A 15,517-nucleotide genomic window follows, 5' to 3' on the forward strand; every position below is an offset into this window, starting at 1 on the left:
TCTTCAATAGATGTCTCTATTTTTCCTATTATGTGGCTGGATACCTTCTGGAGAGACCTCATATGTTGCTTTCCAATATTTCCTATCCAAAAATTATCTGTCAATGTATTTAAAAAGATAAATTTATAAACATCTGAAAACTCCTAAAAACTCTTTAAAAGTCAATTATTTCCACCTTGAGCACATCTAAGTTGAATAACAGGTCCATGATTCTGACAGAAACGGTTTCAAAGATTTGGACTTAGATAAAAACGAAATTATTGATTTTATGGCAAAAACAAACCTTGGAGAATTCCGGGGTTCTTTAAGAAAAATCTATCCCTGTCTTGTAAAGAAGTTATGGAAACTGTAATTCCAATTGCAAAAAAAATATCTTCGTGAGTTGGTTTTTTTAAACATTTGTAACCACCAAAACAAATAAACAAAAACCCTCAGACTGATTTTATTTTTAGGTTAACTTAACAATGTTACAGATTCCTACTCTATGTGATGTTACACTGTTCCAGGGTTTTAAATAGTATATTTATGCTTCTTACTCCAAATTTTTATCTCTAGCCTTGACCATTTCCTTTATCTCCAGACTTGTAAGTCTATATCTATATATCTAACAGGTACAAAAAAGGACTCTTGACACTCCTCCCTATGTGTCATTTCATTTGTCAAATCTTTCTATGAAGGACATAGCTGAGACACAAAGAATAATCTGAGAAGCTTCTGAATGACAAATTCAATGTTTCTGAGTTTATGTACTTTTTCATAATAAATTATAATAAACTGGTTTACCGGTTTTCCTAGTCCATGGCTTATTAGAAACAGCAATTCTGAGAGTATGGTAGGGAAGTCATACTAAAGGTGACAGGTTCAGCAAGTACCTCAAAAACTGCAAAATGTAAAAACTGACAATAAAAGAAAAATTGTTTTAAAACTGAATGCCTATACTTGACAACATCCTGTGATATGCACACTATACACTAGATAAAATTAAACATGCACATACACACCCACCTACACCATTTTATTTCGTCTTTACAACAATGCAATGAGAAAAAAAATTAAAATCCCGATCTAGAAATGACGAAGATAAACTTGTGAAGGGGCTTGAATAACATCTTATAAGTCTCAAAGTCCCTGGTGTCTGACATCAAGATAACTTTGCTTCTCAAAACCTCCTAGAAACAATCTAAAAAACTTTATAAAGCAATACATTAAAACTACCACAGTTAGTGACTGTTGACTGTGGGTAAGACTGTACTAAACATAAATAAATATGACTGTGATAAACAAATATATGATATAGTACTAATAGAAAATTACAAATATTATAGGAAAGATGCAGAAGTTGTAAAAAGTTTTAAAGACAAGAAATATTTGCTTCTAACTGGAAATACAGGAGGGATTTTTAGCAAAGAAGCTATGTGAGATGGGTTGTGAAAGATAGGTAGGATATGGTACAAGGTGGGTGGGAAAGATGGGAGAAGAGACGAATTCTAGGCTCAAAGAAGCAAAGAGGTGAGGAAACACAAGATACATACCCTATATTTTGAGGAAAACTAAACTATATATTTCGAGAAAAACTAAACTACATAAAGAGCCAGGGGAGATACAATTGGATAGCTAGACTCAGTCAGTTATATTTCTACAAATTTCTCTTCACCTTTCCCTGATCAAAATTTGGGTTTGCCTTGGGGACATGGTTTACACTGTGGCTCTTCCAAGTGGTGTCGCTATTTTTTTATCCTTGGCCTACTTCTTCTTAAAATCAATCATTTCCAAATTTCAGGTCATCAGACTTTATTATCCACTATTCCACCTTGTTATAGTCACCAATCTTTGGGTCACAGCTCCTGGCCCCTTGTCATTCTCTCCAAGATCACTGTTGTCAAAATTCTTAGTGATTCCAAAATCTACACAGATGAATCTTCTATGTGGCTTTGATGTCTTTTCTTCCAATGATTTTCACCTCCATCTTCCTTTAAATAGTTTCTTTATTAGCCATAGTCACATTTAACAGAAAAATAGAGGACTAGTGCCCGCCACTCCTTAGCCCTCCAAGGACATTCAGAAATGTGTGTTGGGAGTACCTTTTGGTCATCATTCTAAATGGAAAGTAATGATGATATCTGATGTGTGGGGGTCATGCATGGTACATATCCTGAAATACAATTTTGCACATTGAACAGCATTCCTACTGAAAAATATACTCTAGGTAGACTACTCAGACACCAACAAGGTGATTGTAGGATCACCTTTCCTTCCTCCATTACCTCACTCTCACATTCTTTCTTAATCATCTTAGATTCGTGTCCCATTAATATAATCATCTCCTTATCCCTTTCTTGTTTAGTACTACATAAGACAAAATCTTAATCCTGTTAAATCAAATTCTCCATGCCTGTACCACCGCAGCTGTAAAGTAGTAGGAGACAAACATATAACCATATTAACTGTTTTAATTGTTAAGTATTCCTAACTTAAGTAGGGTGTTAGAGCTGCTTGGTGATTATATAATTTCCTAGTCTATACACTTTCCTAGATCTTTGTTTCTTCAAGTATGATCCACAGGCTAACCATCACCTGTGAACTGAATAGAAATGTAGAACTTCAGATATAGAACATTTTTATATCAGAACAAGCACCATATATAACAAGATCTCCAAGTGATTCTTAGGTGCATTAAAGTTTGTGAAGTACTAAACTAGAAAACTGCTTTATACCTTCACCTATTCATAGATCTCCAACATATCCCACCTTTTCTTCACTCTCCTCACGACTTTGTTTCCCATTTCACTAAGAAAACAGAAGCAAACAAAGGGCAACTTTCAGAAACTTTCTGCATGTTATCTATTCACCTGCCAATATACTCTTCACTGTTACCACAGGTTAACTATTGGTTCTATAACTGAATGAAGTCCTGAACCTATGCACCACATCCTATTTATCTCTTCACCTTCATTCAAGGACATTGACCCAGTAATTCGTCCCCTCACCTTGAATTATTACTTTTGCTGGATTCAATGGATTAGCTGTACACATACTTTGTTTCTCCCACTTTAAACTAAAAGACAGATTGAAGGATCACTTCCAGTCAAGGTAGCAGCATAGGTAAACATGACTTGCCTCCTTGCACAACCATATGTAAATTAAAACTAAAATACAGAACAACCATCACTCAGAATCATCAGAAATCAAAATTAATGAAACCACATCCATCCAGACTGGGAGAGAAGTAGACATGGGGAACAGACTCATCCCACATCCACGTGTGGTGGATAAATATTTGGGCAGGATGTCCCGGGAGCGAGGAGTTCCAGCCCATTACCAGGCCACCCAGCCCAGGGTTCCAGTACCAGGAAGGTAAATCTCCGTAATTTCTGGCTGGACAAACCATCAGGGAGTGAGTCAGTGGAAGAAACTTCTGGAGTTCCAAGCAGTTCCTTTTGAAGAACCCATACCTGGACTTGCTCAGACTCACTCCCTGAGCTCCAACACGGGGGTGGCAGCTTGAAGGCACCAGTGGCATACAGGGTAGACCTGAAGTGTCTGGCAACATGGTGGGAGCTGGGGGACAGCTTTCTCCCAGACAGAAAGACAGGCAGAAACTATTGTCACTTTTCTGAGCCCTCCCTGCACAGAGCCACAGAGCTGGCAGGTGGGTGCCGTATCTGAGACTCTATCAACCTAACAATGTTTGCCCTGCCCTGGAGATCCCCCAAGACTATCCCACTGAACTTATGGGCTCATCCAGACTATTAACTGTGAGTTTCCCACATGAATGGCTGATCTTAGCCTATGCTTCTCAATTTCCTAAATCCTGTCAAAAAAGCAACAGCAAAGTGGCCCTTGGCCGGGCACTAGCAGCAGCCCATCTAGATTCACAGCTTGCCTTCCCATAAAAATCCCCAAGCCCAGCAGAAGTAGCACCATCTCAGATTGCTTTATAGCTCGTGCAGGGTGGCCCTGGGAATAACACAGGTAGGGGTTGACCTTGGCCTACACCATCCAGAAAATACCAGAGCCTGACCCCAGTGGACAGCTATAGACCACATCAGAGCACCACCACCGTACCCTTCATGGAGGGCGGAAGTAGGTGGTCAGTGGTCACAGCTAGCCTTGCAGCTGATTGGCCTGGGTAAATCTCTCCAATTGGTCTGCCAACAGCAACCAAGGCTGAACTACAAGGGGAAGATATACCCAGACCAACAAAGGGCATACCTCAAGTACCCAGCTTGGGTGATAGGGGAGACTGTGCCACTGAACCCCAAAAGACACCTATTATATTAAGTCATATTACCAAGACAGGGAGTCATAGCAGCTCTACCTAATACATACAAACAAAACAGGGAGGTTGCCAAAGTGAGGAGACAAAAAAACATAGCTCATATGAAAGAAAAGATCAAAACTCTAGAAAAAGAACTAAACAAAATGGAGATATGCAATCTATCAGACGCAGAGTTCAAAACACTGGTTATAAGGATGCTCAAGGAACTTAGTGAGGATCTTAACAGCATAAAAAAGATCCAGTCAGGAAACACTAATTAAAATAAAGAACAATTACAGGGAAACAACAGTAGAGTGGATGAAGCCAAGAATAAAATCAATGATTTGGAACATAAGGAAGCAAAAATCAACCAATCAGAACAACAACAAGAAAAAAAGAATCCAAAAAATGAGGATAGTGTAAGCAGCCTACGGGACAACTTAAGCCTTCCAACAGTTGCATCACAGGGGTGCCAGAAGAAGAGAAAGAGCAAGAAATTGAATATCTATTTGAAATAACAATGAAGGAAAACTTTCCTAATTTGGTAAGGAAATAGACATGCAATTACAGGAAGCACAGAATCCCACACAAGATGTATGCAAAGAGGCCCACTCCAAGACACATCATAATTAAAATGCCAAAGGTTAAAGATAAAGAGAATCTTAAAAGTAGCAAGAGAAAAGCAGCTAGTTACCTACAGGAGAGTTACCATAAGGCTGTCGGCTGATTTCTCAAAAAAGAAAAAAAAAAATTGCAATCTAGAAGGGACTGGCAATAAATGTTCAAAGCCATGAAAAGCAGGGACCTACATCTAAGATTGCTCTACTCAGCAAAGCTATTACTTAGAATCGATAAACAGCTTCCCAGACAAGAGAAAACTAAAGGGGTTCATCATCACCAGATCACTATTATATGAAATGTTAAAGGGACTTATTTAAGAAAAAGAAGAAAACTATGAACAATAAAATGACAATTAATACGTATCTATAAACAATTGAATCTAAAAAATAAACTAAGCAAACAAGAAGAACATAGGCAGAATTATGGATATGGAGTGTTTTTGATGTCTGCCAGGTGGGAGGGGGGTTTGGGGGAATGGGTGAAGAGTAGTATAAATAGGTAGTTACAGAATAGCCATGGGGATGTAAAGTACAGTATAGGAAATAAAGTAACTAAAGAACTTACACGCATGAACCATAGACATGAACAATGATGTGGGGATTGTTTGAGGGGTTGGGAGGTGTTGGGTGAGAGGGGCAAATGGGGAAAAATCGGGACAACTGTAATACCATAATCAATAAATTAGAAAAAAAAAAAATCCTATCATCCCAATACCCTATCTTGACCCCACACTGACCATCACCAGTTCTCATCAATATCCTTTCAAAAACTTTTCATTACCAATTGTTTCCAATTATTCCTCCCCTACTCTCCTAAAATCACTCCCATCCATCACTAACAAAATTGTTCATCTGTGCCAACCAACAACTCCACTATCTTAAAAAACATTCCATTTCTTTGTGTCTTCAATTTCTTTTAATAATGTCCTATAGTTTTCCATGTATAGGTTCTTCGAATCCTTCGTTAAGTCTGTTCTGAGGTATTTTCTTTTTGTTGCAATTGAAAAGATGTTTCTTTCATTTCTTTTTCTGAAATTTCATAGGTAGTATATAGGAATGCAATAAAATTTTCTACATTGAATTTGTATTTTGCCACTTTACTGTATGTTTTTGTTTCTAATAGTTTTTTAGTGGAGTCTTTAGGGTTTTCTACATAATCATGTCATCTTCAAAAAATGACAATTTTATCTCTTCATTCCTGATTTGAATGTCTTTTTATTTCTTTTGTTCCCTGATTGCTCTGTCTGGACTTCCAGTTCTATGCTGAGTAACAGTGGTAAAAATGAATTTCCTCATCTTATTCTTGATCTTACAGGAAAAGCTTTGTTTCTCACCACTGAGTATGGTATTAGCTGAGGGTCTGTCACATATGGCCTCTTTTATGTGGATGTACTTTTTCTTTTATCCCTACGCTGGAGATTGTGGAGAAAAGGAACCCTCATTCACTGCTGGTGGAAATGTAAACTAATACAGCCACTATAGAAAACAGTATGGAGGGTCCTCAAAAAATTAAGGCTAGAACAACCATACGACTCAACTACATCTCTTTTGGGTATCCTCCCGAAAAAATTGAAAATGTTTATTTGTAAAGATATATGTACCCCTATGTGCAATGCAGCATTATTCACGGTGTCCAAGACATGGAAACAACCAAAATGTCCTTCAATAGATGATCTGATAAAGATGTGGTACAGTATTCCCTCTCTTATCGCAGGTATTATGTTCCAGACCCCTCTGCGAAGTAGGAACCTTACATTTATTCTATACTCTTAAACATATGTAACTTTAACAACATACGTATATAGTACTGCAAAATCCCGTGATATAATGAAAAATCCGCAACAAATAATTAAATATAATATTTTTAAAAATCCCGAAACGTAGTGAGGCCGCGATAAATGAACTGCAATATAGAGAAGGACAGAGTAACTACTGTACATACACACAATGGAATACTACTCTGCCATTAGATGAAATACTGCCATTTGTGACAACATAAATGGATCTTGAAAATATCATACTAAGCAAAATAAGTCAGATGGAAAAAGCCAAGAATCATATGATTTCATGCATGTGTGGGATATAAAACTGAAAGCAACAAACCATCCTTTACTTGGGGTTGTGTTACTGTCCAATAAGCATGTAAAAAAAATGAAAGCAACAAATGAACAAACAAGACAAACAAACAAAACCTCATTTTCACAGACAACAGTATAGTGGTTGCTAGAGGGGAAGAGGGAAAAAAGTAGTAAAGGATAGAAGGTGTTAAATATATGGTGATACAAGATTTGACTTTGAGTGGTAAACACACAACATACAATGCAACATACAGATGTATTATAGAAACGTACACTTGAAACCTATGTAATTTTATCAACCCACGTCATCCCACTACATTTAATAATAAAAAATTCCTTCAATATCTTTCTTGTTGTTTGTTTTTTCTCAAGCTGAGGCTATTTGGGGTCTTTGTTGACTCCATATAAATTTATGGAATATTTGATCTAGAACCTGTGAAATATGCCATTGGTATTTTAACACATTGCATACGGGTGGCAAGAATGCTCGTCATTTCTAAAAGGCATTTAAATTCCCTGGTATGCAACGTGTTAATAGAAATTGCATTAGATTGTGGATAGTATGGACATTCTAATGACATTAATTCTTCCAATCCATGAACATAATATATGTTTCCACTTATCTGTATCTTCCTCAATTTTTTTCTTCAATGTCCTATAATTTTCCAGATACAGGTGTTTTACATTCTTAGTTAAATTTATGCCTAGGTACCTTATTTTTTTGTTGCAATAGTAAATGAGACTGTTTTCTTAATTTCCCTTTCTGATAGTTCATTATTGGTGTATAAAAATGCCATCAATTTCTGAATATTAATTTTGTATCCTGTCACTTTGCCGAATTCATTTATTAGATCTGGTAGTTTCTTGGTGGAGTTTTTAGATCTTATATCTTATATAAGTATTTCTGACATATAATTCAAAATAAGCCAGCACTGAATACTGGTAGTATTTCAATCACTGAAATAAGGCCTAAAAATAAACTCTACCTTATTTCCTTCAAATACAATGAAGCTTTTAAAAAGAAAAACTTTTCAAATAGTTTTATTAATTAATAATGCTTACCTGGCTGAACATGGGTAGCCTGTAGGAAGTATTTCAAAGCTCTCTCAAAGTTCTTTTCATTTTCCAGAGCATGACCTACATTATTCCATAATTTGGCATTATTCTTATTTACCTTAAATATAAAAATACAGACAGAAATTAGTCATAATTAAAAAATATCACTCCATCACTCATATGTGGAACGTAATGAACAAACTGAGCTAACATGAGACAGACTCACAGAGAACAGGATGACAGCTCTGGGGTGGGGTTAGGGGCTGGAGGGTTTGAGCAAAAAGGAAAACAGACTCAGACACAGACAACAGTGTAGTTATTATAGGGGGAGTGGGCATAAGGGGGATAAATGGTAATGAAAAAATATGTAATAAAAAAAATTTTTTTTAAATGCCAGGATAGGCCAAATTAAAAAATAAGACACTAATTAACATAGATATTTGTTTGCTATTCTATTAGGGATGCAGTGCTCTATGGAGATGTTCATAAATGAGTGAGGGTGGTCAAAAGGTACATACTTCCAGTTATAAAATTAGTAAGTTCTGGGGATGTAATGTGCAGCATGGTGACTATAGTTAACAATACTGTATTATATGTTTGAAAACTGGTAAGGAGTGTAATCTAAAAGGTTCTCATCAAAAGAAAAATTTTTGTAAATATGTAAAGTGACAGATGTTAACTAAACTTATTGTGATAATCATTTCATAATATATACATATACCAAATCATTGTTATACATCTTAAACTAATAAAAAGTTTATGTCAATTATATCTCAACGAAGCACGAAAGACACCGTTAGGATTTTCTCCCAGAAAAATAAAAAAGACTCCAATGAACACAGATATTTGTTTGGTATGCTACTGGAATAGTGTTCCACTACAACATTCTTGGATATGAGGAAGACGCCAAATGAAAACGTCTTCACCAAATTTACCCTCTCCTTCCTTTCAACGTCAACATACTAAAACCACAGCTGTTTAATTTCATCTATTTTATATATTAGAATTTTACTGAAAATTTTATTTGATCAAAGCATAGTGCTGTTTGAAAACTGTTTTAGTACTTGCATTCTTTTGCGAGAAAAGGTATCTGAACGTGAGATACGTTTAAACACTGCACTAACTACTTATTTTTTGGTCAACATAAAACTACTTACATAGTATTACCATGGTAACGAGAACCCTGAGGACAAAGCTCTAAGTTGATCTCTGCTTTCTGAGTTCACAGACGGGCATGGTGTTCCTGCAGGTAGAGGCTGGTACCTAGCCATGGAGCTAGCTAGCTAGCCAGTGATTGGGGCTATGGTATTGAGCATTGTCCTGGAAGTAAGGACAAGCAAAATTCCTGAAGATTATGGGGCTCCACTGGTAATCCAGAAGGGTTAATAATAATGGTAGTGAAGTCTCATCTGATTGCAGACTGCTGAGCTAGGGGAAACGATGGAGTTATTGAATGATACAGGAGGATAGCCATCTAATTTTAAATAGATGTCAAATCAAGAAGTCATATAGACCACTGGAATGAGGCAGTGATCCAATAAAGCTGGGCAATGGAGGGTACTGAAATAGCCAAAAGAAAGTTAAGAATTTAGAGATTTGAAGAGAGGTGCTGGTAAGGGAGCACCTGAAAAAAATAAAAAAATCTTTGCTTGCAGCTTTTATTTATAGAAAACAAATTTTTTGATTTTTACAAAGACCTTATTCCTATTTATATTGTCCATCCCACAGAAATGTTGTATCAATCCATTCTCCCAGTTCCTATACCGTATTGTAACCACTGGTTGGTTATCTTCCACTAGTAGGTTACCATTTTTGCCAGTGTTTTATTTTATTGGCTCTAGACATGCCAGCAATTATTAAGACTCATCATTATTTTATGTACCATTAAGAAAGAAAAAAGGACACTAATTAATTGTAAGATGACTTTCACTGTAAGAATTATCCTATCTTCAGAGATGTTAAAAGGTTAAAAAGTTTGTACATTAAGAACTAATGAAATATAGTATTCCTATTTAAACACTTTATCATTTACATTTCTAACAACTATATAGTATTTATGGAATTACTCATATGTGTTGTGTACATACAGGTAAGTTCAAAACAACAGGTGAAGATATATATTATATAAAGTACATATTACTTTTATTAATTTTTTGGTGAAGTATTTAATATTGACAGTTAAATGTCTAACAAAAGTAAAGTTAAAGCATCTTAGACATGGCTATAAAAAGTAATTGATGACATACTTTCCTGTCCTTCTGGATAATACTTTACCTTCAAGGCTGACATAAACAATGTATACTCAGACTCCCAATCCCAATTTCTGTGTAGTGTTTTTAAGGCATGAGTGAATATCACCAAAGACAGACAAACCCAGGACAACTTTTTAAATACACTGTTCAAGAGGAAAAACAAAACAAAACAAAAAGCATTGTCTATATCACCAAAAGCATTTTATCTTTCAGAACAGAAGATATATGTAAATATCCCCAATGTCATTTCTGAGCTTATTCTAAAAAGTAGATTGTTCTAATAAATCAACTTCAGAGGAACCAACATCTAAAAACTTAAAATATCTGAATACTACCTCCCATTTCAATCACAATATTCCAATGTTTGCTCTATTTTGAAAGCTTTGTTTAGATTTAAAACACAAAACTTGATAAAAACCAGCTTTTAATTATGACTTTTTATATTTAGAGTCCTTTGTACCATTACCTACAACTTGAATACCCTTACCTGTGTTTATAAGGGTGAATCTTATCACTGGCTACATTTAAAAACATCCTACTTACAATTATAAACCACAGATTATCATGATATTCTTTGAATAACTTTACATTTTAAAACCAGAATTGTTTATTAAAATTCATAGGAAACTTAACTCTTTATTATATAAATGCAAATTACTTATACACTTAAGGTTAATTACTTGGGACTCAATTCCTCATCTATAAAGAGATGATTATACTTTAATAATCCTTATGATCTCAATTAATAGTAATATTCTCTCACTGTCTTTTTGCCCTGGTAACACAGCTCAATGTCTTTCATTTTGATAGACACACTTAACCAGAATAAGAGTGCATGGACCAGAAAAAACATGGACATAGGAAACAGTCAAATGTACATTTGAATCAAGATGGCTATTTACTAGATGTGATTTGTATAATTCAGGTAACCTGTATGATCTTCAATTTTAAAATGTACCAAAACAGAGTTAAGGAGTCAAGATCAAATGAGAAAACAAGGCTAAATGGTCTATCAGGACATCAGGCACAGGGTAGGCACTAAAAAACTGGTACCGATTTTATTAGGATATACGGGTCAATGCTAAGGGAAAAGGTTTGGCAGATAACAGTGAAAACTGCAGACACAGATGAGATCATCCAGGGAGGATATGCAGTGTGGTAAAAATGGTTCCAAGTAAAACTCTGAGAAATAATAAACATTTAAAGAGCAGGCACAGCAAGAAAAAAATAAAAGAGAGCGCAGAAATAAACAGATGTGAAAGAGAATCAAGAGAGACTTTTTACAGATGCCAGGGAAATAAATTTTAAATGAAAGCCTTGACTAAATTTAGCTACCAGGAGGCAATGTGTTATCTGTGTTAGCAGACAGATGACACAGAAAAAAGTCAGAATTCTATGCGTTGAAGGATGACTGGAAGTGAGAAAGAGACAGTGACCATTTCATGTAAACATTCAGATTATTCTGTTCCTTAACTGTTAAGTTTAAGGAAATTAGGGCACGGTGGTTATAATGAAGATTTTAATGATTGCAAGAAATGATAGTACTCAAGAGATGTGAGTATGCAAAACAGTTTATTCTTGTACTATTTATTATTTTATTATTTTCCATACAAACAACTGCAAAACTACTTTTGCCCCACTCTGTAAATTTCATGTTATTATGACCTCATTATGATTCACTCAAGTAAAAAGACTATATCTTAGTTCATTGCATACGCAGTGACAATTGTCATTTTTAACTTTAGTCTCAATAATATCCTTGTTTTCATTTGAATTTGACTCAAAGTTTATGTCTCAGGCCACAATATAAAATTATACAAATATTAAGAACATAAGATGTAGTAGGGTACTATGGAATTTTCCTAACCTGAATTACAGAAAAATGAGATGAGAAAGATGAAAAACAGTGGTATAAAAGTATGACTTACAGACTTCCGGCCAAGATGGAGGCCTAGACTGACACGCTCCACCTCCCTCCACAACTAAGGACTACAATTACGGCAAAACCATAAATAACCAGAAGTTCCAGAAAATAAAGCTACATGGAAGTCCAACGTATGAAGTTATAAACAAGTGGTGCTCATTTGGATGGGTAGGAGGGGCGAAGCCAGGGCAGAGAGGTCAAGCTATGCTGGTGGTGGTGGCTGCAGCAACGAGCAGTGGGACTGCAATAAGCACAGACACCTGTATTTAAGGGGAGATGAGAAGCGCCTGGGGAGCACTCCCGGCTGCAGACCAGACCTGTCAGCTCATGACTCCGACACCGGGAAAGGCAGACCCCCATTGTCTTGGACTGCGAGGCACAGAGGGCGTGAGGACGGAGGAGGAGGCTCCCAGTCTCTCAGCGGAGAGAAAACAACAGGAACCCATCTTGGAACCCCGCCTCCACACAAAACGCCACAGCGTGGTGAGAAGGGTCGCTGGGTAGTGACCCGTGCACGGAGCTCCGCCCTCTATAGTGTAGGAGGTGTGACAGCACCATCCAGGAAGCAAAAACTGCTGGGATGGCAGGGATAATGATAGAGATCCCAATCACACAGCCGACCAGAAAGCAAATACATGAATTAATGGACAAACAGATAGATAATCTTTCTGAGGCTCTGTTCAGAGCTGTAGTTATAAGACAGTTTACAGAAATAATAGCAGGACTTAATCAAGACGGGGAAGGAATGAAGGCTAGTCCTGCTGAAATGAATGAAAACACATACAAAACAAATAGTGAGGGATGGAAAACCAGGGATCAAATCAACAAATTAGAACATAGGAAAGGAACAGTCAACCAGTGCAGAAAGAGGAAACTAAAAGTGAGGAAAATGAGGAGATGCTCAGAAACCTCTGAGACAACTATAAGAGAGCAAACATCCGAATTACAGGGTTGCCAGAAGGTGAAGAACAACAACTAGAAATTGAAGAATTATGTGAAAAATAGTGAAGCAGAACTTCCCTAACTTGGGGAAGGAAATAGACTTACAGGTCCAGGAAGCACTGAAAGTTCCAAATAAACTGGACCCAGGGAGAACCACACCAGGACACATTATAATCAAAATGTCAAAAATTAAGGATAAAGAGAGAATCTTAAAAGCAGCAAGAGAGAAGAAGAGAATTATGTACAAAGGGGTCTCAATTAGACTATCAGCTGATTTCTCAAAGGAGACTCTTCAGGCAAGAAGGGACTGGCAAGAAATATTCAAAGAAATGAAAAGCAAAAACCTACAGCCATGTTTACTCTACCCAGTGAAGCTGTCATTCAGGATAGAAGGGCAGAGAAAGTGCTTCAGGACAAAGTAAAACTGAAGGAGTTCATTAGATCCAAACCACTGTTATATGAGATATTAAAGGGACTTTTTTAGGAGTAGGAAGATCAAAACTATGAACATTAAAATGAAAACTGTATCACAACAACCAACAACAGAAGCTAGGGAATCGAAACAAAGGCAAACTAAGTAGGCAATGAGAGTAGGAAAAGAATTATAGGTACGGGGAACATATAGGGGGGAGGTCAGCAGGGAGGGGGAAAGGTGGAAAGGGAGGGAGATGATGCAGGAATTAAGAACCATAGTAGGAGGGAGTGGAGTAGACAGGAAGATGTTGAGAAAAACTCTATGCACAACCAATGGGCATGGACTAAGGGGGGGACAACTGGAGGGAGGGGGGTCACTGGGTAGAGGGGAGCAGAGGGAAGAGAAATTGGGACAACTGTAACAGCATAATCAATAAAACATTTTTTTAAAAGTATAACATAAAATTGAATTAAACATTTTAAACAAGTAAATGTATCACATTTGATTGTACAGTTAGTAAGCATTATATAAACTTATATTTAAATTCACCTTTTGTTTGATATTTTGTGCCATCCATGGGCTACCAAAATACAGAACCCCATGCTAGGAACATATAATACTCGCTCAGCAACAACAAATCCAACTGGAAAAAAAAGGTTTGATGCAGGAATAAATGGTAATGCCATTAAACAAAGGGCCTACAAAGAAAAAGAAGTTATTTTATTAAATTAAAAAATATATGAACACTCAAGGTCCAAATCCAATATACTTTGCATTTAATTTGGAAATGTATTTAATATTATAAAGAATATTAATTTAAACACATGAAGGCAACTTAGGGTTAATAACAAACAAAATGTATGTCCACAAGGTGAGATGAAGTCTTGAATGTTAGAACTTATAATTAAAGCTCATTTAACTAAATTAAAAAAAACGGTTTTTGAAAATAAGACATTGATAATTTTTATGCATGTAACTAATTTGTATGTTATAAACTGACAGAGAAAGATGCTAATAGATTTTAACAAAACAAAGCATAAAGGTTGATAAAATAGCTAAACATGCCAGTTTTTACATTACTATTTTAAGTTACCACATCACATTGGAAACTGATAAGGTGTGTTTCAGACAAGAGAATAGACTACTACTTCTATACCTCAGCATTACTTTGAATAATATTCTGATGAGCCACATACATTTAACAGAAGCTTAGTATTTATTTAAGAATAAAACTGCCTCCTTATAAAGCAATAATCTTTTAGTCTATTAGATTCTAAGACTTCTGAGAAATTCTAACAAGAATTTCTAAAATTCTAACTGAAATAAACACCTCAAAAATGTAATTATTTTTTCATTTTGAAAATGGAATGGTATATGGTTTCCAAGTTATAAAGCCTTTACAAAAAGGAGGACACAAATAACTAGCATACAAATAACTTGAGGAAGAAATTAAGTTGTCATTACATGTTTCTACAGACATATGCGTCTATATTTTGTTACTCTGACTTGTTTTATAGTACCTAACTGAATAAATAAGTTGTTTCTTCAGCTTCGTAAGTCTGAGAGTCTTTTAACAGTTTGAGGTAATAATGCCTGTTCTTTATTACTAAAATATAGATGAAGATATCTATATATACTAAAAGAATACATTCTCCATGAGTCATATATTGATTTCTAATGAGATAATCCTGAATCTGAAGAAAAGTACTATCATTATACTGCTCAGTATCATACTAATTTACATATCTAAAATAATTTATTTGTGTTCTTTTTGATCAAAAAGGTAAAACATTAAAAGTACATAATTCATTTCATATCTATCAGAAGTAACTGATAAAAATAATCACCTAGCTGTAGAACAGACAGAGACGTTTCTAAATACGCATTTTTTTTAAAGAAATATTCCCTATTAATTCATGGCTGCCCTAAAGAAATTTCATTTGAAAAAAATATAAGTATTCACCCTGCCTAC

The 15,517-nt window shown here is 35.7% G+C and overlaps 1 protein-coding gene across 2 annotated transcripts in view; it reads right to left on the bottom strand.

Annotated features, from left to right (window-relative positions):
* TMTC3 (transmembrane O-mannosyltransferase targeting cadherins 3) overlaps positions 1-15,517 on the bottom strand; it is a 47,722-nt gene that overhangs the window by 12,899 nt on the left and 19,306 nt on the right. For both annotated transcript variants that reach the window (XM_090273906.1, XM_090273905.1), the window contains 3 exons: positions 14,095-14,243; positions 10,287-10,407; positions 8,019-8,130 (listed from right to left, as the gene is read on the bottom strand). In XM_090273906.1, coding sequence (XP_090130032.1) covers positions 8,019-8,130; positions 10,287-10,407; positions 14,095-14,243 — 382 coding nt within the window. The remainder of the gene's footprint in view (positions 1-8,018; positions 8,131-10,286; positions 10,408-14,094; positions 14,244-15,517) is intronic.

The sequence above is a fragment of the Furipterus horrens genome, unplaced genomic scaffold (assembly GCF_987537825.1).
Source record: "Furipterus horrens unplaced genomic scaffold, mFurHor1.1.pri manual_scaffold_4, whole genome shotgun sequence".
NCBI lineage: Eukaryota > Metazoa > Chordata > Mammalia > Chiroptera > Furipteridae > Furipterus > Furipterus horrens.